This window comes from Fusarium tjaetaba (assembly GCF_013396195.1).
Source record: "Fusarium tjaetaba strain NRRL 66243 chromosome Unknown NRRL66243_c0000134, whole genome shotgun sequence".
NCBI classification, from domain to species: Eukaryota; Fungi; Ascomycota; class Sordariomycetes; order Hypocreales; family Nectriaceae; genus Fusarium; species Fusarium tjaetaba.
Window position 1 is genome coordinate 138,964 of NW_023501330.1, and position 21,376 is coordinate 160,339.

Consider the following 21,376-nt stretch of genomic DNA (forward strand, 5'->3'; position numbering starts at 1 on the left):
TCTACTTAGAATGTATGTCGAGTAATCATCCGAAGGTTTTTAAGAACGATGGCAGGTGGTCTTGGTGAAGGGGAGCGTAGGACTTCAACGGACATGCGTAGCGTCTTGGGGCACGAAAGTCCGCCGGCCGGCCGTACGATGATATAAGTGAAGGTGAAGGTGAAGGCAATGGTAAAGGTAAAGGTAAAGTAAAACATAGTCACATAAAACTGCATGGTGAATGTTGGCGTTGGGGTGATATGGTATAGTTAGTTCAAACGTACAAGGACGATAAGTACGGCCTGGGCTATGCTTTGGAAGCCCTGGCCTTGAGGTGATGCGCTGCCGTCTTGTTCGCTATCAGGATTGTATCGGCTTGAAGATGACATGCACTCTTCCAAGCAGCAATAACGTATGTCCTAGAGAGGAATCGAGATCTAACGCTGAGGGTATGCATTCTCGGTTCCCAACTCTACGGACTTTTTGCAAACCTCATTCTCTCAGTATGTAAGTCGACGACTGGAAAACTCAGAAAAAGGCCAAGGGTAACTGCTAGTTCTCAGAACTTTAACTTGGGCAACAAGCAGGCCTCCGACGGTGAGTATTCGGAAGGCAAGGTAGGTAGGTTCAAGAATGAAGGCTGCCGAGACAAGCGGGCTCGAAAATGAGAGGTCCGATAGTCTTCGGCCACCAGCAACGAACCAAGATTTGATCAAAGTACCGTACCTTAGATCGGTGTCTGTCTCATACGAGGGTGCGTGGCCTCTTGATTTTGTTAGTGTTCCAAGCCGGATCATCAACTTGCCGTAGCCTTAGAGCTTCTTCGATCGACATCTGCCAAGCTCATAGTCATTCCTCCTCAAAGCTCAAAGTGTTAGCCATTCTCCCGATTCTCCCGATTCTCCCGATTCTCCCTTGCCCAGTCCCACTACTCGTTGGGCAAGTGTCTTTCTGTGCTGCGCAATTACCTTTTGATCCAGATCAACGTGCAATCGACCAATAGCGGAGGTTGTTGTTTAAGCTTCGAAATAAGCTTGTCTTAGCGATCGTCGTGCGCCGGAAGCTGTCGCATCCGTGGTCTAACTCCTCATCGATGCCAAGACACCTTGGCAGCCTTACTTTTGATCCAGAGGAGCATAACGAGTATCTCTACTCTGCCGCACTCAGAGTAGGTTGAGGCTTCGCCAGACGTACTATCTAAGTTGGTGAGTACCAAGTCTGGGCTGACGGAGGTGGTCGTTCGCCAATGTTAACCGGTGCAGAGCTACACGGGAGCTATGTCCACCACTGCATCTCGTATACGTAACCGGTTAAGAAAGCATCTCCCATTGACCAGATGGACCAGTTGTTGTGTGTTGTTTCGTAGATCAAGATCCCTTGGCATTGCTCTGCCGTGTGGCTGTGTGACAGGTTAGCTCAACCCCAAGATGCTTGGTAAGTCATCCCAATAAGTTCTGTATGAGGTGTCGCTCAGGCACCTTGGAGAGAACATGACTTGGCTCATACGTTGTATGCGGTCGAATACCTCAGTGGTATCTCCCTACATCGTTTGATTGCACTGGCGTACCTGGGCACCGAACTATTTTACTTGGCGACTTGTTGGTCGGAATCCTTGGTGTACGTTACCATGGATTAGAGGCTTGCCCAGGGGGCCTCACGATACTACGGACAAATACTGTAATGACGTTGTTACGATGCGCCCAATCTGGGTGTTATTGAGTCGTCATCGTGTAGTGAAATGTCTATAAAACACCTACTCTCCTCGTTGAAAGCTTCACCAGTCTCATCAGTATTCACTCGCAGAGTAACTTTCCACTCTAATCTCTAATATTATTCCTCTATCCTACATTTACGGCCCAATTCACTGCAGACATGAAGTTCTCTCTCCTTGCCGTTGCTCTTAGCACCCTCGCTGCTGCTTCGCCAACTCCTGACATGGAGCACGAGAAGCGCGTCCTTGGTCTCCTCAAGCCCAAGGGTGGTATCCCTTTCACTTTCACTTCTATCTGGGAAGTTCTCGCTACCCCTGATCAGGTTGTCGATGCGGACAACAAGTACACTGGCGGACTGAAGAATAGCAGGGGTCTCTTCAAGTTTGGCATCAACTCAAACGAAGATGTCATCTGCTACAACATCACCCTGTACGGCTTCCGAGGTGACTACCAGTCTCCCGCCAACACTGCCACCCACATCCACGAGGCTGTCAAGGGCAAGTCGGGACCTCCACGGTAAGTTGATGACATGGACCTATACGTAATTGGACCTATGAAGCGCTGACTTGGTATTAGCATTGCCTTCCCCAACCCCGTCGGCGACGAGAAGAGCCGTAACGCTGTCGGCTGCCTCAAGGGCCCATTCCGCACCGGTGTAATTCAGAACGGCCAAGACACTGGTGTCGGCTTCACTCTCAAGCAGATTGAGAAGAACCCCGAGAAGTTCTTCGCCGACTCGCACTCCAGCCTTGCTGTTCCTGGCGCTTTCCGAGGACAGCTGAGCTCAGGCAAGGTGTGCTAAAGGGTCTAGCCCCTTTCCCAACTTTGCTTGATTTGCCTAATGCGCATACGCTTCTGACGGAAACTGGATTGTAACGCAGCTCCGTGTAATATTTACTCTTCGTTTTGTAGAAATAATTCAAAGTCATGGTGGCTTGGAGACGTGTTTGGGTATCGCATAACATGATAATCCATTAATCCATGATATAACCTTGACCTTGATGCTTGACACCACAAAACTTGGACCGTGAAAAGAAAATCGTTTATGCCGCAGCCTTCTTCTTCTTTGCCTTGGCCTTCTTCTTGCTCCTGTCTCTGGGCTTCAATGCTGTCATGCCAGCCTTGCACACATCGGCATACCGTACGTAGAAAGCCTCCAGATCTTCGGGATTGACGACCGTTGAAAGCTTAGCTTTGTTGGAGCGATCCTTCTTGCCCTTGCCATTAGTTGCCCTGATGATGAGAGGCAGAGGCTTGCCAGGGTGAATATCTGGAGAGGGTTCCTCTTCTGAGGGACTAGGGATGTCTTGACCGTAGGTGACTGAGAGGTTCCTTAGCGGGATGAGAGATACTGCAGGTAACTATACGTACGGCGCTTCTGGCTCAAGTAGATGGCGCCATGGTCGCTGCCCTTGCGATGATTGAAGAGCTCACCCAACTTGGCGAAGAACTGTCATGATGTCAGAAACAAAGCTACTAGACGATTGTCCGGGTCTCTTCATATGGAAAAGGCAATGCACACTCACCTCGTCATGGCTCATATGAGAGTCAGCCATAGTGATGGGTTATGAGACCGTCAAAAGTCGATGTATATTGAGAGATGAGTGTTAGCCTACCAATATTGACGTTGACATTGTGCCCCGCCGTCATGTCGGGGATTCAAGTGTGGCGTACCAGGTTGTGGCAGGATTGTTCGTGGCTTACCTCGGGCGGTGAAATCGGTATGTGTGATGTGGTGGGGCACTCACTGTCATTCAGGTACCTCTTCGTCTCTTGAAATTTGTGGGTATTTTCTGCCGGCAGAATATCTTTTCTTTTCTGCATCAACTTCGATCTAAGAAAACAGATTCAAAAGATTCAGAGTGTATTAATCCAATCCTAAAGTAGAACTCGCTTAAAAGATCTGATTCATCTATAATTCTCAGGCCAGTATCGCGACAGGTTTTCGAGAAGATATTGTCTGAATCGCAATACTTAGCATTGACCGCCTGCCAGATTAGGCACAACCACCATCAAAAGGTCCAGCATCGTTGCTTAAAATTCAGTCACCTCAGAATTGTAACCCTTCAGCAACCCCGGTGTTTCTCTTCCGCTATACTTCCGGCAAGATGACGTCCGCGCCAGAGCTTCAACTGAAACTCTTTAAGCGTATGGGCTTGGATGTTCCAGAACCCAAATCGCAGCGCAATGGACCTAGGAGATCGGGACAGCAGCTGTCAAGAAAAGAGCAACGCAAAGCGCAACGGGTACAGAAGCGAGCCCACGTCTACGCAAGAGCAACTCCACAGCGGCCACAACATACAAATCATGCTCAGAGAAGACCAAACACAACGCAGAGGATGCAACAGGCGAACAAACCTCAGTCCCGCCGCCCAAAGCAGATTAGCGATGACGAAAATGATCTCAAAGACGAGGATGAGGACGACGCCGGAGACATTTCATTGGACGAAGACGATGATATGGACGACCTGATGGACGATGAAGAAGACGACAACGACGAAGATGAGGACGAGGAAGAAGACGAGGAAGAGGAAGAGGAAGAGAAAGAGAACACAAAAGCAAAGAGCGGGAAGAAGGGTGTTTCGAAGGCCGTGCAGGAGAGACTCGCCCAGGACGACGCCGAGATTGAGGCCTTTGAGCGAAAACTAGGTATCAAAAAGGGACGAAAATCACTGCCTCAGTCCTTCAAGGAGGATGGCCTTGGCGATCTTCTAGGGGACCTTAGCGGCGAAGAAGACGCCAGCGACAACGACAATGACAATAAAAAGAGGAAAAATGAATATGATGATTGGCTGGCATCAAAACGAAGAAAGGCAGTGGAACCTGCAGGTCGACAAAAGGTCCGCGACATGCCTGAAGATGAGGAAGAAGATGATGACATGGGCTTGGACGACGAAACTGGGGATGACGACGAAGACATGGACCTCTTGGATGAAGACGATGAAGACGGAGGAGACATCGATAACGAGTCATTCGGCGGTTTCGACGACGGCGATGACGAGGGTGATGTTGCAGGCACCACATCAGCTCAACCGCGACAGAGAGAGAATCCCTATGTCGCGCCCACTACTGGAGTTACGGTTGCGAAATACGTCCCTCCTTCATTACGCAGAGCGGCAAATTCAGAAGAGGAGCGCAAAAGCCGACTTAGGAAACAAGTTCAAGGCTTGATCAATCGTCTTACAGATGCCAATATCTTGTCCATTGTCAAGTCTGTGGAAGAGCTTTACCAAAACAGTGCACGTGGTGATGTGACAGATGTTATCACGGATGCAATCATGGCTCAAATCTGCAAGCCGGAGAGCCTCCCCGATCAATTCTTTGTCCTCACCGGTGGATTTGCCGCTGCTATTTACCGGCTTATTGGATCGAGTTTTGGTTCAGTTTTAATCCGCCGTATTGTCGAAGATTTTGGCGGTCACTATGAGCAAGCGAGCAAGGAACAAAACGCCGAATCCGCTATTCAAAAGGAAGCCTCGAACATCTTGACACTGCTTTCGCAACTTTACGTGTTTGAGGTCGTCACTTGCAAGATCATCTTTGATTACATGGAGAGACTTCTCAGCGACCTCAATGAGATCAACGTGGAACTTCTTCTGCGAATATGCCGCATGGCTGGCCGAATGTTGAAGCAGGATGATCAGCAATCGCTGAAGCACGTCTCTGGGGTCCTTAACCAGTCCGTCTCAAAAGTCGGCTACACCAACATCTCAGCTCGCACAAAGTTCATGGTTGAAACCATCACCGACCTTACCAAGGGCAAAAAGAAGGCCCGAGGCTTGGACTTTACTGTCGTCTCAGAGCATGTACAACGCATGAAGAAGCGTCTCGGTGAGCTCAAGTCTCAGTCGCGACGGCTCGATGGCCTTGCTCCCATGGGCGTGGGCTTGGTCGACATTGAGGGAGCTGAGACACGCGGTAAATGGTGGTTGGTTGGTGCCAGTGTACCAACAACTCTCCTAGATAAAAGCAAAAAGGGGCATGTAACTGATGCAGAAATGAGCGATCATGAGGACATGGACATTGTTTTGCCTGATTACCCAAAGAAGGCTCGCGCTCAAGGTTTGAGTGGAACGGCCCAGATTGCAATCTTCACAGCATTGATGACGGCATCCAATTTTGAGCACGCCTACAGACAATTTGTCAACCTGCGGCTCAAGAAGGATGACCAACTGGCCCTCGCCACTGTCCTAGTGCAATGTGTAGGCAGCGAAATGCAATACAACCCCTACTACGCTCTCGTAGGAGGAAAGGCCTGTCTGAGCAACAGCCGAATCAGGTTTGCAATCCAAGATCGATTATGGAAGATCTTTAGGAGTCTCGGAGAATCCATGTTCGGCGAAGCTCCCGAGGAGGATGAGTCGGCTGATGCTGAGCGCATGAAAGATGAGAGACGCATCAACAATGTGGCCAAGTTCTATGCGGCACTTGTTGCGGATGGAACACTGAATATTGCCATCTTGAAGCCTCTGGAACTTCCAGAGGCGAATCACTGGACATCGATGTTTGTCCAACTATTCATACTTTCTCTTCTGAAGGAATGCCGGAGTAAGAAGAAGGGCTTAGAGGAAGATACGAAGCTGGAGAGGATCTTTGCTGCTGCCCGAGACTTGCCAGGCTTGGCTGCCGGTATACATTGGATGCTACGGAAAAAGATCCGGAAGACGAAATTGGTCAGCGCAAAGGAGTTGAAAAAGCTTGAGGGCGTTTGCGAGAAGGCGCAGATTATTGTGCGCCCAGCGGTAATAGAAATGTAGAATATGGATAAGGGTCATAGATTTTCAGGGAGCCGACAATGTTACAAATTTCCGCGGCCTGGTTCAGTCATGGGTTCAAACTCATGATGTTCATTAGCAATCATCTCGGTGAACCGGCGATGTGCTCAGTACATGAGCGGCTTTATCTTGCAGTGACGTCGGCATCCCGAGGGGCAATTGAGGTCCGGGGACCGGGTAGGAACGGGACACGCGGGTCCTCGGAGCTGCAAGAGACGGGATAAGCTGTGGTTGGGGGCGACGCCAGTCTTTGGGGAGAACCGTTTCGGCGTGCGTTGGGACGAAATGCCCGAATTCCCAGGCAAGACTTAGCGTGAACCACCACTGAAACCGGGAATGGACCCAAAAAGTTGGAGATATAATGCAATGCCATTCGACAACGGGGCCGGAGATATATGTCCAGGGGGCGGTTTTCTCCAACGAGACCTAGCAAAAGCTTTACAGGGCACGCGGAGGGGAGGTGAGGGTGCTGTAGGTGGCTCCCTCACCGAATAAACGACCAATCGTGTCAGCGTGTCGGCTGACATCTAGGAAAAAATTACCTGATAAACGGGCGGGCTTCTCTTTGCCGAAGCTCCCTGTAGTGCATTACAGTGCTTTGTCTTAGTTACTGGATTTACTGCCCTGTGCTTTTTAGACGGCGGGCGAGCTTTGTTGCGGCAACGCCTCAACCTCAACCTCGTCGACTTTTTCTACCTCATCCTCCCCCTTCCTCTCCACAATCCGTCTGTCTTCCATTGTCTTTCCCACACAACCCACATCATGCTTTCCAGTCGCTTAATATCACGAGCTGTTGCTCGCCCGGCTTTCCAGAAGTCTACGTACGTTAATACCACAATGCGCTTTGCGACGAATGGGTCTAGGAGAAGCTTGTTCAAGCCCGCTTCTGTTGGGACCAACCCGTCGTCGAGGGAAATATGGCTCGTCAACTAACAATGTTTCTCCCCGATCGATAGGCTCCCCAGCGTTGTCGCTTCTTCTTCGCTGTCGCGATTCAGCCGTGGATATGCCTCTTCAGCTGGTATGTTACCTCCGAGCTCGTCGGAACACCACCCCGAGCAACCCGCTGACCAGAATTTCTTGCAGAGGAGAAGGATCTCGTTGTTATCGGTGGCGGCGTTGCTGGCTACGTCGCTGCTATCAAGGCTGGACAAGAGGGCATGAAGGTTGGTCTTATACGTATACGGATATTATCAAGCGGACGGAATTGGCTGACCAGATCTTTTCATCTCTTATAGGTTACCTGCATTGAGAAGCGTGGCTCTCTCGGCGGTACCTGCTTGAATGTCGGCTGCATCCCCTCAAAATCTCTCCTCAACAACTCGCATCTCTATCACCAAATTCTTCACGACACCAAGGCCCGCGGTATCGAGGTCGGCGAGGTCAAGCTTAACCTGGCCAACTTCATGAAGGCCAAGGAGACTTCCGTTAGCGGTCTTACCAAGGGTATCGAGTACCTCTTCAAGAAGAACGGCGTTGAGTACATCAAGGGTGCTGGTTCTTTCGTCAACGAGCATGAGATCAAGGTCGACCTCAACGAGGGCGGTGAGACCAGCGTTCGCGGCAAGAACATCCTTATTGCTACTGGTTCCGAGGCCACTCCTTTCCCCGGTCTTGAGATCGACGAGAAGCGCGTTATCACCAGCACTGGTGCCATCGCTCTTGAGCAGGTCCCTGAGACCATGACCGTCATTGGTGGTGGTATCATTGGTCTCGAGATGGCCTCCGTCTGGTCGCGACTTGGCTCCAAGGTCACTATTGTCGAGTTCCTCGGCCAGATTGGTGGCCCCGGTATGGACACTGAGATCGCCAAGAACACACAGAAGATCCTCAAGAAGCAGGGTCTCGAGTTCAAGCTCAACACCAAGGTTGTTAGTGGTGACAAGTCTGGCGACAAGGTCAAGCTCGAGGTTGACTCTGCCAAGGGTGGCAAGCCCGAATCTGTATGTGTATCAAATCCGATTGCATTTCCCTACAGTTCTAACAAACATATCCAGATCGAGTCCGACGTCGTCCTCGTTGCCATTGGTCGACGACCTTACACCGGCGGCCTCGGCCTTGAGAACATTGGCCTTGAGGCTGACGACCGCGGCCGTGTCATCATTGACTCCGAGTACCGAACCAAGATCCCCCACATCCGATGTGTCGGTGATGTCACCTTCGGCCCTATGCTTGCCCACAAGGCTGAGGAGGAGGCTGTTGCCGTTGTCGAGTACATCAAGAAGGGGTATGGTCATGTCAACTATGGTGCCATTCCCTCCGTTATGTACACCCACCCTGAGGTCGCCTGGGTCGGCCAGAGCGAGCAGGACCTGAAGAACCAGAACATCCCTTACCGAGTCGGAACCTTCCCCTTCGTTGCCAACTCCCGAGCCAAGACCAACCAGGACACTGAGGGTATGGTCAAGATGCTCGCTGACCCCGAGACTGACCGCATTCTCGGTGTCCACATCATCGGCCCCAACGCTGGTGAGATGATCGCTGAGGGTACTCTGGCTCTCGAATATGGTGCTTCCAGTGAGGACATTGCCCGAACCTGCCACGCTCACCCCACACTTGCCGAGGCCTTTAAGGAGGCTGCCATGGCCACTCACGCCAAGGCCATTCACTTCTAAGCAATGCTTGAGGAACATAATGAAAAAGATGACACAGGGCCAAGAGGAGGCATCGCCAGGATAGTGCAAACGGGATAGAACCCGGGGCATTTGGGACTCTGGGTTGTGTAAATTAGTAATAATTCTGTCTGTTCAGCATGATGCCTGGAAATCACACGGCAGGATGCGTTGCTTGCGTTCCAAGATTATTTGCACTGCGTGAAAGAAGAATACAAATTCTATGATGAATAACTTAAAGTCTATCTTTCATCTTGACTGGCCAAACCATTGACTCTTTTACAAAAAATTGTTGTACAAACTTAGTCAGGGCAAGCTTTAGATCAAAGTATCCAAAAACTGTGTAAGAGATAGATGGGTGAGACCACCGCTCGAATCAGACATTCAGATATTATTCATATTTTCCCGAACCTATTAGTTAGTTAGTCGAATACGAATTCGAGAAAGCATGTTGAATACTTTCAACTCACACAGGGCCATCGAGAGACCCTAGACCCGAACCCGTTTGCAACGGTGGATGTTTACAAGGTTGTTCAAGTCGAAAGTTTCTTGTGAGGATACACCAGATCAGTTCATTCTCGACCAGGAACCGGCTAGGGATCTGGCTAGGGATATGAACATAGGTCGTTGACATTCCTAAAACCCTATTATTGCCTTCGTCTCTTTTCGAGTTGAAGCTGGCAGTGAAGCCTCAATCGGCTTACGCTGTTGTGAGTGATGGGGAATGCAAAGCATCCGAGCTCACCAATCGGTGAATACGGGGTCTGAGGAACCCGAAGAATTACAATAGCGGAAATACGGATGTCAATCGTTGTCACTGATCAAAAGCAACATGGATGGCATTGGTGATCCATGGCCTGCATATCCCCACCAGGTTGGAGATCCTATCTAGGTAGCCTGTGTTTCGATGGAGTCGCCGCTGCCTGTAACTAATTTTGGTGCCTAGAATCAGGAACATACACTTGCGTATGCAGCGATGGAGGCTGAAATCAGGGGCCTACGAATGTTACGAGATGGAAGCTTGTAAGTCAATGTTGACAACCTTGAAGGCGGCCTTCCAACTGGTGGCGGGGTAAATCATTACCTGTCTATCCCCAATTCCACCTGAGCCCCTCCGTTACAGCGGAGAGATCGGGCCACTTTGTTAGAAGTGAGGTGTGCTACCAGCTGCGCCGCTCCACCACTGCCGGTGCTAGGATATGGCACGCACTTCGCTGAAGGAATTGATAAGATGCGGTGAATTGAGCTGCATATGATTCGACAGCAAGCTTGAACCGGCCCCTTTTTAACTTACACATTTAAATCTTGTACTCCCCCATTCATCCCTCGCTTGGAGACATCCAGCCCTGGACTGTTCTGTCGTTTGGTGCAGCAGAGTCCTCCACTTTCTTTCTAGCGGTTTTGTTGTCAGAGGTATTCTCGCCTCTGTTTCAATCTGTACTTCACCATGGCCCACAGCGCTGTCGTTACAGGCCTGCCGCCTCTGGCAGGTAATGCGCCCGAGAAGATACCAAAGCTTATGACCAGAGACGAGATTGAAGCCTTGATCGCTGAAGGCAAGCATGTTGCTATATTCCATAACCAAGTCATCAAGATGGATGCTTGGATGCCCTATCACCCCGGAGGTGATAAGGCTATGCTTCACATGGTGGGCAAGGATGCCTCTGATGAAATTGATGCGTAGGCTACAAACCAATCCAGTGTCTACAAGGCCAATGCTAATCTGATGAATAGTCTACACTGTTTTGAGACACGCCAGAAAGTCCTGCGCTATCGCATCGGTCGAATCGAGGGAACTTGGGAAAACTTCCTGCCGCCTATCCAGGGAGGGGTTTACCGTGCACACGAAGAAATCGAACGAGCTAACGCCCACGGAGAATCCCACAAGGACCAAGACTCGAGCGCTCCGTCAACCCGTGTCCCATCACCGGTCTTCGACGAGGAAGAGGCCGCCGGAGTAAGACAGCGAAGGACCAACAAGAAGGACGGAGCTCGCGCGCCCTCGATATCATCTGCTTCTAGCGTAGAAGAGCCAGATCTTGATGGCATGTCGTATCTTGATACCATTACTCGCGAACATATCAGCCTTGACCTCGACAAGTACCCTCCTCCCGACAAGGAAACACAAGCCAAGATCGTTGCCAAATATCGCGAGCTCCACCAGAAGGTCTACGACACAGGGCTTTACAACTGCAACTACAAGGCCTATGGAATTGAATTCATTCGATACACTGCATTGGCGGTCGGTTCAGTTTTCTGCCTCCACCACGAATGGTACGCTCTGAGCGCCTTTCTTCTGGGTGCCCTCTGGCATCAGCTCTCATTCACAGTCCACGATGCTGGGCATATGGGCATCACCCATAGCTACCTCGTTGATTCTTGCATCGGAGCCCTGATCGCCGACTTCATGGGAGGTTTGTCGATAGGATGGTGGAAGCGCAATCACAACGTGCACCACGTTGTTACCAATGCGCCGGAGCACGACCCTGATATTGAGCACATGCCTCTCTTTGCCGTTTCCCACCGTCTCCTAGGCAGCTTGAGATCAACATACTACGAGAGAGTCATGACCTATGATGCTGTGGCAAAGGTTCTGCTTAGAGTTCAGGCCTGGACTTACTACCCACTACTTGCACTGGCTCGTTTCAATCTCTACCGACTCTCGTGGGACCACCTCATTATGGGCCGAGGTCCAAAGAAAGGACCTGGCTTGGTTATCTGGTGGCTTGAGATCATTGGACAGGTTTTCTTTTGGACCTGGTTCGGGTATGGTCTGGTTTACAACCTTCTCCCTGACAATTGGACCCGATTCTACTTTGTCATGATCAGCAACATCACCGCCTCGCCTCTTCATGTTCAGATTGTCTTGTCTCACTTTGCAATGAGCACAGTTGAGCTGGGACCTCAGGAGTCGTTCCCACAGAGGCAGCTCCGAACCACTATGGACATTGATTGTCCTGAGTGGCTTGACTTCTTCCATGGTGGACTTCAGTTCCAGGTTATTCACCATCTCTTCCCTCGCGTACCGCGCCATAATCTGCGCGCAACACAGAAGCTCGTCCAGGAGTTCTGTGATGAGGTCAACATCCCTTATGCGTTGTATGGGTTCTCCAACGGCAACCAGCAGGTTATTGGAAGGCTGGCAGAGGTTTCTCGACAGGCGGCGATCCTTGCTAAGTGCCAGCAGGCGATTCAGAACGGTGACCTTTCAGGCCATCACCATTAGACGAAACACGGCCGACAGACTGGCATTTTGCTGTATATATTTATGCTAGTTTCTGCTTGCAAAGTCATCAAAAGTTTTGCTTAGATTAGACCGACGGGAACTGTCATGCTAGATCGTTTGCGAGGTGTAATGATGAATTTATGAATAGTTCTGTCTCACTTTCTCTTCTCGTCGACAATCGTGATATTGTCTAAGACATTAAGATGTATCACTACCACAAAGTGTAATTGTTGACTACCTAGTTTGGAAGCAAGCTCTGCTCTCTACAGGACAGTGTGTGGGCAAGTCTTGGTCTAGAAGCTCATAAAGTTGTGAGACTTGGGTCTGGATGCTTAACAACAAGTGCCTTGCGTGTACGACGGATAGTACAACCCGCGAGCATCGAATTTCTTGCTGGGCCATCTGGGGAATTGAACTGGTTGATTTAGATATTGGAGTAACGTCTGGCCCCTCCAGACAAAAGAAATTGTTTGGGCATCACAGGTTTGGGGCCTCTGATCAACCTCAGTAGGCCTCGGTCACATGGGGAGCTGTAAGCCGTAGTCTAGGTGGTGATGAAGTGTGCCCTTAGCCTCGCCGAAGGAGTTCCTTTGAGGCTTTAAGGTTGGCATTGGGCAGATGAAGAACCGGGCTTGCCGCCCATCACATGGGCCTAGTGGTGGTAGTTGAGTGACGTCGATTTGTCGCACGAGGGGTCATGATGAGGGGCAGAAAGCATGAAGCCTTGAGGCGTTTGATTCGTGGACGCGTGCATATTTCATGAGAAAGACATTCCGATCTCTATTCGGGTTGATATGATTATGCATGCTCTAGAATGGACTTGTTATTGACACCGATGATGGTATGGGAATTAACACAGTAGATATATATTGCTTTGGGATATGGTAGAGTTGGCGCAAGCCTCGTTCATGCAGGCAGCAGATAAGGTAGAGTCGACGGTTAATAGCAAGTACCTTAGGCAGGTACTCTTCTACTTTTCTATAATCAACAAACAAATGAAACTCAATCTCAAGGTTCAACAGAATTGAAACACAAAAGTAGACGCGTCCAAAGGCGTCCGTCCGTACGTCAGATCACGAGCACGGAGTACAAAGTCCTAAAATGTGAGGTGGACGTCCCCCAAAAGTCGAGACTCGTGGGGCTAACTCCTTCCCTGTCCAGGTTACCATACAGTGCGTGGATGGAAGCAAGATTCCCTGCTCCATCTCAAACGAGCCAACCACTTTGTAACTTAATTCCTACCTACGACAACAGCTCCAAGCTTAAACCAAGCTCTACCTTACCTTACTTTTCTTTACCACTTCAGAGGGACTCTCGTTCGTTCTTATTCTGTCATCATTAGATAATCTGTCACCCCTACCTATCCTTCTCCACTGAGTGAGCCAGCCAGCAAGCAAGCAAGCAAGCAAGCTACCTACCTACCTATCTACCTACCGCTATCTCGTCGCGCCTAGCGGACGATGTGAATGAGCTACAGCTATGGATGCCAACATCCAACGTGCCCTTAATGATAAGCTCTACGACAAACGCAAGATCGGGGCTCTCGAGTATGTCTCACTTCCCACCACAGATATCCAGTATATTCCCAGCTATATTCTTGATAGCTCTCTGCTTTCACCTTCGCCAAGACGTCACACCTCGGTCCGATGACTTACTACCATTGCTTTCAAGCTTCATAAATGCAAATGCTGACTTTCATACCTCAGGCTTGAACGTGTAATTAGAGATCTCGTCAGTGTCAAGGACTATCAGCGAGTTCATGATATTCTGGAGCAGCTGTGTAATGACTATGCGTACGCTGTGCATCAGCCTCATGCTAGAAATGGTGGTTTAATAGGCCTCGCCGCCGCCGCTATTGCGCTTGGTCCGGTACGTTTTAATCTACGGCATCTCCCTGTTTCAATACAGGATGCCTTCTCAGAAGAGATCAAGTCCCTCAGTCTTCCCCAAGAGCCTACATCTAACTTACAAACCAGGAACTACCCAGATATCTCGCCAAGATTGTCCCCCCTGTCCTAGCATGTTTCACCGACCAAGATGCAAGAGTAAGGTATTATGCTTGCGAGGCCATGTACAATATAGCCAAGGTTGCAAAGGGAGAAATATTGGTGTATTTTAATAGTATCTTTGATCAGCTTTGCAAGGTATGTTCTCCCCTCCGGACTTCATATTTGATAAGTCAACCATACTAATATGCTTGGCTTCCAGCTTGGGGCGGACTCGGAGCTGTCAGTCAAAAACGGAGCGGAACTGCTGGATCGACTCGTAAAAGATATTGTATCTGAGTCTGCTGCTTCATATGTCTCTATTCTCGAGACACCGCCGGAGTTCGACGGCGATGATAAAGTGTCGCTAGGCGAGAACTCTCACTTGCCAACAGCGTTCTCCCTACCTCGATTTATCCCACTTTTGAAAGAGCGCATTTGGGTCATTAATCCTTTCACTCGGCAGTTCCTCGTGGGATGGATCACGTTACTCGATTCTATCCCCGACCTGGAGCTTGTCACATATCTCCCGGACTTCCTTGGAGGTCTTCTCAAGTTCCTATCTGACCAGAATTCGGACGTGAGGGTTGCCACACAAACCTGCTTGGATAAGTTTTTGAACGAGATCAAGCGTATTGCGCGTATAAAGAAGGGCATCTTGGAAAGCAAACGTTCTAAAGAAGGTGCCAAGCGGAAACGACAAGATTCGATCGATAGCGAATCGATAAACCCTGACTTTGAGGAAGGAGATGAGCTCGACTCAGACGCCGCACTCGATGACGATGACGATAGTGGAGAGGATTGGATTCCCGGACAAGATGTCGAGATAAACTACAAGGAGATTCTTCAGATACTTACTGCCACGCTCGATTCTCCGCTAGGTTTGTTATCCTTCAAGTTCTTTGGACGACGGCTAACATGGCGTAAGAGGAGGATTGTCTCCTCGAGTCACTAAGATGGGTTGTTGAGTTTCTAGATATTTGCCCCGAAGAAGTCCTTCCCTTCACGCCCAAGATCCTCGCCCATATGCTTCCAGCTATGGCCAGCACCAAAGAGACCATCCATCAAGCAGCAACCCGGGTCAACACATGCCTGATGGACTATGTCGTTTCGCTCTCTGACGACTCGGAGTTGAGTCAACCGCCGCCTCCTGCTCAGCCGCCTCAATACCTCTCAACCTCTCGACTGCAAGTTCCTGGAGAAAAGGGGCCTGAGGGCAACAACAGCAACAGCAACAGAGCATCCCTATCAAGCTCCAGAGACCTTGATCTCCGCAGTCCTACGCCTGCTCAAGGCCGCTCGATATCGACTCCCGCTGATATCAACATTACGCAGACACAAGCCGATCTGGACTACGCTGCCGCCGTCAACTCTCTGACTCTCCTCTTCCTCAACGATCACGAAGCGACCCGGGTGGCGGCCTTGACGTGGCTTATTATGCTACACAGGAAAGCTCCCCGAAAGGTCCTCGCTTTCAACGATGGCACGTTCCCAGCATTGCTCAAGACATTATCCGATCCCTCAGACGCCGTAGTTACCAAGGATCTTCAACTTCTCTCACAAATCTCAAGGAATACAGAGGACGACTACTTTGCAAATTTCATGGTCAATCTCTTACAACTTTTCTCAACAGATCGAAAGCTGCTTGAAACTCGAGGAAATCTCATTATTCGGCAACTATGTTTAAGCTTGAGCCCGGAGAGGATTTACAGGACACTGGCAGACTGCATCGAGAAAGAGGAAGATGTCGAATTCGCAAGCATAATGGTGCAGAACCTCAACAACAACCTGATTACTGCTCCACAGCTAGCAGACGTTCGAAAAAGATTACGAAACCTTGAAACAAAGGTAGGGGAACGCCTCCCAGGCTGTAATTCAAGACAAGAATACTGACAACTTCAAGGACGGTCAAACGCTATTCGTGGCATTGTTCCGATCGTGGTGCTATAATGCTGTCGCTACCTTCTCGCTTTGCTTGCTCGCCCAAGCCTACGAGCAAGCTTATAACTTGCTGCAGATCTTGTAAGCCCAGGCGTAATAGAATATGCTACTTGAACTGACACGCTTCAGCGGCGAATTGGACATGACAGTCAACATGCTCATTCAAGTAGACAAGCTCGTACAGCTTATTGAGTCACCCGTCTTTACTTGTAAGCGTAGTGCCCGTCATCCGCTTGTCGTACACGAACTAACAACCCATCCAGACTTACGACTACAGCTACTGGAACCTGAGAAGTACCCATACTTATACAAGTGCATGTATGGTATCCTCATGCTTCTACCGCAGTCCTCGGCATTTGCTGCGCTGAAGAACAGACTCAATAGCGTCAGCTCTATAGGCTATCTACATGCAGCACCTCGAACGTAAGTTGAAGATTGCTTTACAGTGGGCGTGTTGGGCAAGGGTTGCTTAGCTCTGAACTCCAAGCTGCATGTACTAGCTTTTGTGGTAAGCTAACCTATGGGCAGGGCTCCTCCAGCTACAAGCAGCTCCAATTTTGACAGACCCAATCGACTCAAGAGCAGGGAAGATGGGAACATACGATGGGTTGAGCTCCTTGAAAAGTTCCGAAGTGTGCAGGAACGAGCTAGACGCGCGCAGCGTCAGAACAACATGGACGGTGACGAAATACCATCAATGGGGGTCAGTGAACTCCGCATTGGCGATGGAGCGGTAGACGTCAAAGGCAAGGAGACACGGGGTGTCGGCTTGCAAACGATTCCCCAGAAAGAGCCAGCACCCGCTCCTCCAGTGCCGGCCAAAAGAATCGGGTTGGGAAGACAGTTTGGAAGGTTGGGTGGCGCTGTGGCAGGTAAAGGGCGGCGAAACCCATAGCGACTGATTCCAGTTTGGTTATATAGATAGGTATAGAGCGTTATTTGCCTGGTGTGTCGACTTGATGTGGAAGTGGAGTTGACAGCGTTCAAGGTTCATTAATGTATAGTATCGGGCCAAGGATTAAATAAAACAAGCTCAGCGTCGTCGCTTGACAGGACTTTCACGTTCCACTAAGCCTTCAAAGACAGCATCACGCTGCGATTCTACAGAACGTAATTGATCTCGAAGCTCTTCGAGTTCAGCCCTGGCCACATCTGGATTGCTAGGAAGTCCTTGAAAGGTGGCCAGCTGGACGTCGAGCTCCTTCTTTCGTGATAACACTGACAAGTATTCTTGTTCGTCACGAGCAAGGTCGGCAATGGTTGGGTGCGATGAGTCGGCGGATGCAGCCAGAGCAGCAACCTTGTCTTGAAGCTCAGGTAGCTTGGCGGACAATGCCTTGACCTTGCGCTGCATGTCGAGGTTCTGTTTGGCCAAATGCGCTGGAGGCTGGTAGTCGTCTCTCTGTAGCTCTTTGAGAAGTTCCTTTATTCGAGCTGCCTCGTCGTCGATATGTTTATGGAGAACCTCGACGCGGGCCTTCATCTGTTCAGCATCGTGAATGCTTGCTTGAAGTTGGCACATGCGCTGGCCTAGTGTGTCGGGTTCTGGGAAGGCGACTCCGAATTGGAGAGCCATATTGGCCATGGCATCAAGAGCGGTGTGGCCATCGGTAGGCAAGTTGTGTTCTACGGCTTCAATGAGGCCTTCCCTCAGTGGCCGGCTGGTTTTGTCGATCTTCCTCTCCGAGTCGGTGAGCTCCTGCAAAGCAGCCGCTTCGGACTTAGCTACCAGGTTGCGCTCATCGTCGGCAGCTTCGTTGACAGAGGCGAGAGCTAATAGGGCTTTGAGAGTGTCGTTGTTGCGCTCGAAAGACGGGACTGGTCGAGGGTGGAATTTAGAGGAGAGCCAGGCGTCGATATAGGACCAGTCGCGGGCGGTGGAAGCGGCGATACGAGCAACTGAGGGAGAGAAAATGGCCGAATCTTGGCTGAGGAGACGATGATGCGCCATGATTGATTGAGTGCGTGCGTGCGTGCGTGCGTGAGAGAGCAGGTGAATGAATGTCTCTCTCTGTCTTGAATCAAGGAGCGGGTTTGGTGTGAAAGTCTCCAAGTTTGAGGTGCATCAACAACCTAAACAAAACAATCAATCTTTGGCGGTCGAGACAGTGACGCCACAGAACAACCTGGGTCTAGGCTCTAGCTGCAGCCCGTGCCTGTGGTTCCCGTCAATTGATAGATTTGGAGGCGGGAACCCCTGCAACTGCAGTGGCAGAAATGATTCGGTCCCTGAGTGTACTAAGTTATAGTGCCCGCCGCTAATTCCTGCAGCCAGAACATGCTAGAGTCGTAGACTCGAGCCCGACGGGACTTTTGGGGGGGCCCGGCTGGATTGGTAGACAAGTACTTGTGGCCACCTATGACATTCGAGACTGATCCATGTACCTGGCTGACAGAAGTTAACTTTCCCGGCTAAGTTGAGAGGTGTCGCCTTTTCCGGTTGTTGGCTTCTTTCAACAAGTACTTGTAGAGTTGTCCTTTTTGTCCCCTTGTCAATCGCTAGAACTCTCAATTCTTTCTTTTCTTTCTTTGTTCCAATTCCTCTATACTCGAGCAGACTTCGCCATCGTTGTCATCGTGTACTCGTCGTCAACTATTGCACCTATTGAAATCGATGCATTACCATTAGCACCCTTCAATCGATATATATCGCCTGCGATTTGCCCCTCGACCTATCATAGTGTACTTGGTTGGACTCGAACAAACTTAATCAGGATGCATCTCAATCTTGCTGGTCTGGCAGTGGCCGCTACGGCCTTTCTCGCAACTGCCAGTGCCCTTTCGCCGCAAGATATCCCGGCTGATCTCCCTGTTGCGAACCTCTTGACAAAGGCGCAGTCGCATCTGTCCCGTGGCGAGACCAGTGAAGCCCTCGTGTACTACGATGCTGCCATCGCCCGCGACCCGACGAACTACCTTTCCCTCTTCAAGCGGGCCACCGCATATCTCTCACTCGGCCGAACCTCGCAGGCAACTGACGATTTCAACAAAGTCCTGTCCCTTAAGCCTGGCTTTGAGGGAGCCCATCTTCAACTCGCCAGGCTTCGTGCCAAGGCTGGAGACTGGGATGCCGCAAAGGCCCAGTACGGCCTTGCTGGAAAGGCTCCCAAGTCGGCTGAGTTTGTCGAGTTGGAAGAGGCCAAGCTGGCAGCTCATCTAGCTGACATGGCTAGCAAGGGCGGGAAGTGGGAAGAGTGTGTCAGCCACGCCGGTACTGCAATCGTTGTCGCCAGTCGATCTCCTCATCTGCGTGAACTCCGAGCGCACTGTCGCTTCGAGCTCGGCGATGTCGAACTCGCTCTCAGCGATTTGCAACATGTCCTTCACATGAAGCCCGGTGACACTTCTCCCCACATGGTTATTTCGGCGACTTCGTTTTACGCTTTGGGTGACCTGGAGAACGGTATTGGACAAGTCAAGAAGTGTCTTCAGTCAGATCCTGATTCCAAGATCTGCAAGAAGTTGCACAAGCAGGAGAAGAAGGTTGAAAAAGCATACAAGAAGATCCAGGGACAACTAAGCCGAGGACAGCCCACCACGGCGGGCAGGGCTTTGGTCGGTACTGCCGATGATTCTGGCTTGGTGCCTGATGTCCGAAACCAGGTGGAGGAGCTTAAGAAGAACAAGAGCATCCCCAAGACCGCCCGTATCCAACTTTTGGAGAATTTGATCGAGATGACTTGTCAAGCATACACCGAAGTGAGTTCTTCGGCCTCGTACAATCCCTGCATATCACTAACTCTGCCATAGTCAACCCACAAAGAGGCCGCCAAGTACTGTGACGAGTCGCTACAACTCAACCCTGACTCTTTCTGGGGTCTTCTTCACAAGGGTAAGGCTCAACTCAAGAGTGAGCTTTACGACGCCGCCATTGCTACCCTCGAGAAGGCCGCCGAGATCCGCCCCGATTTGAAGGAGAAGGTTAACCCAATCCTCAACAAGGCTCACATTGCCCTCAAGCGCAGCAAGACCAAGGACTACTACAAGGTACTTGGTGTCGAGAACGACGCCGACGAGCGCCAAATCAAGTCCGCTTACCGCAAGCAATCAAAGATCTTCCACCCTGACAAGGCCGCCAAACAAGGTATCCCCAAGGAAGAGGCCGAGAAGAAGATGGCCAGCATCAACGAGGCATATGAAGTTCTTAGTGACCCCGAATTACGTGCCCGTTTCGACCGTGGCGATGATCCTAACTCTCAAGAGAGACCAAACCCTTTCCAGGGACAGGGCAACCCCTTCGGTGGTGGTGGTGGTCATCCATTCATGTTCCAGCAAGGCGGTGGCGGTGGCGGTCCCAATATCAAGTTCCAGTTCGGTGGTCAACCATTTGGATTCTAGGAAGCACACGACAGATTTTGAAGTTTTGCAAAAGATACTACTGAGGAGTTAGATAGCGAAGGGGTCAACTACAGAGGCAGTTTTGCTTGATCGGGAGGGAGTCTTTGCTGGTATCTACATCTTTGTCTAGAGATCAACAAGGGCGGGGCTCTCTCTCTCCAACAGGAGTATAGGGGTTAATGGCGTCGGAGTTTCCGCAGATCGCTCACTTTCGTCAAGAACAGTATATAGTGAGATCGCATACCTTGAGAATTCTATCTTTATACCGCAAGTACAGTATCCAAGCCACATCAACATGTCAATCTATCTATTTGTCTAGTTTTTAGTACGCCGATGAAGCGTGTGTCGTTGCTCGGCCTCGGTACAATATCACCCACCGCCGACGTCGGCGGCACAGCGACATCGCAATGGACACACGCATTGCCACCTTGAGGAACAGACAAAAACCCATTGCGCCAATCCGGATAGTCGCAGCTTGTACTAGATCCAAGATAATGTGTGAATCAAGCCCGGTTGGAAATTGTATAATGCCAAAGCATATTCGCTTAGTATTTTGACATAAGTAATAACAGACAACCTATCATAACACTCTTCCGCTGTCTAACTGCGTGAATCAACACTAGCAATAACTCATCCGTTTCCCATCCATGTCGCCGCTCTCCGATTTTTTCGTTCGTAAAAGTGATGATATTTCTTTATGTACACGATCCGTCGCTTGCCTCGATCTTCACTCAGCCGTCGTCCTTGGAGAGGTCGTGGTCAGATGCAAAGTCGGTAGAGGTCCTCGGTATAAAGGGCTCGAACCGAA

The 21,376-nt window shown here is 50.3% G+C and overlaps 8 protein-coding genes across 8 annotated transcripts; 6 read left to right on the forward strand and 2 right to left on the reverse strand.

The window, feature by feature from the left end:
• Positions 1-1,851: 1,851 nt before the first annotated feature.
• Positions 1,852-2,493, forward strand: FTJAE_6841 (CHRD superfamily; the record flags this gene model as incomplete). The annotated part of the gene is made up of 2 exons (XM_037353496.1): positions 1,852-2,207; positions 2,268-2,493. The coding sequence occupies 2 exons, from the start codon at positions 1,852-1,854 to the stop codon at positions 2,491-2,493; spliced, it is 582 nt and encodes a 193-aa protein (XP_037206090.1).
• Positions 2,494-2,734: 241 nt separating this feature from the next.
• FTJAE_6842 (signal recognition particle subunit SRP14) lies at positions 2,735-3,247 on the reverse strand (the record flags this gene model as incomplete). Its single annotated transcript, XM_037353497.1, has 3 exons — positions 2,735-3,012; positions 3,063-3,141; positions 3,218-3,247. The coding sequence occupies 3 exons, from the start codon at positions 3,245-3,247 to the stop codon at positions 2,735-2,737; spliced, it is 387 nt and encodes a 128-aa protein (XP_037206091.1).
• A 552-nt stretch (positions 3,248-3,799) lies between these two features.
• On the forward strand, positions 3,800-6,448 carry FTJAE_6843 (SGD1-like protein; the record flags this gene model as incomplete). The annotated part of the gene is made up of 1 exon (XM_037353498.1): positions 3,800-6,448. One exon carries the CDS (start codon positions 3,800-3,802, stop codon positions 6,446-6,448), a length of 2,649 nt encoding a protein of 882 aa, XP_037206092.1.
• Positions 6,449-7,228: 780 nt separating this feature from the next.
• Positions 7,229-9,081, forward strand: FTJAE_6844 (dihydrolipoyl dehydrogenase; the record flags this gene model as incomplete). The annotated part of the gene is made up of 5 exons (XM_037353499.1): positions 7,229-7,287; positions 7,423-7,487; positions 7,541-7,632; positions 7,705-8,409; positions 8,464-9,081. The coding sequence occupies 5 exons, from the start codon at positions 7,229-7,231 to the stop codon at positions 9,079-9,081; spliced, it is 1,539 nt and encodes a 512-aa protein (XP_037206093.1).
• A 1,444-nt stretch (positions 9,082-10,525) lies between these two features.
• Positions 10,526-12,304, forward strand: FTJAE_6845 (delta 8-sphingolipid desaturase; the record flags this gene model as incomplete). Its single annotated transcript, XM_037353500.1, has 2 exons — positions 10,526-10,758; positions 10,813-12,304. 2 exons carry the CDS (start codon positions 10,526-10,528, stop codon positions 12,302-12,304), a joined length of 1,725 nt encoding a protein of 574 aa, XP_037206094.1.
• A 1,479-nt stretch (positions 12,305-13,783) lies between these two features.
• FTJAE_6846 (DNA repair and recombination RAD54 and RAD54) lies at positions 13,784-17,125 on the forward strand (the record flags this gene model as incomplete). The annotated part of the gene is made up of 9 exons (XM_037353501.1): positions 13,784-13,851; positions 14,011-14,173; positions 14,281-14,448; positions 14,513-15,212; positions 15,266-16,137; positions 16,193-16,311; positions 16,360-16,439; positions 16,494-16,653; positions 16,759-17,125. 9 exons carry the CDS (start codon positions 13,784-13,786, stop codon positions 17,123-17,125), a joined length of 2,697 nt encoding a protein of 898 aa, XP_037206095.1.
• Positions 17,126-17,263: 138 nt separating this feature from the next.
• FTJAE_6847 (uncharacterized protein) lies at positions 17,264-18,181 on the reverse strand (the record flags this gene model as incomplete). The annotated part of the gene is made up of 1 exon (XM_037353502.1): positions 17,264-18,181. The coding sequence occupies one exon, from the start codon at positions 18,179-18,181 to the stop codon at positions 17,264-17,266; it is 918 nt and encodes a 305-aa protein (XP_037206096.1).
• A 764-nt stretch (positions 18,182-18,945) lies between these two features.
• Positions 18,946-20,568, forward strand: FTJAE_6848 (uncharacterized protein; the record flags this gene model as incomplete). The annotated part of the gene is made up of 2 exons (XM_037353503.1): positions 18,946-19,929; positions 19,981-20,568. The coding sequence occupies 2 exons, from the start codon at positions 18,946-18,948 to the stop codon at positions 20,566-20,568; spliced, it is 1,572 nt and encodes a 523-aa protein (XP_037206097.1).
• Between the last annotated feature and the right edge of the window lie 808 nt (positions 20,569-21,376).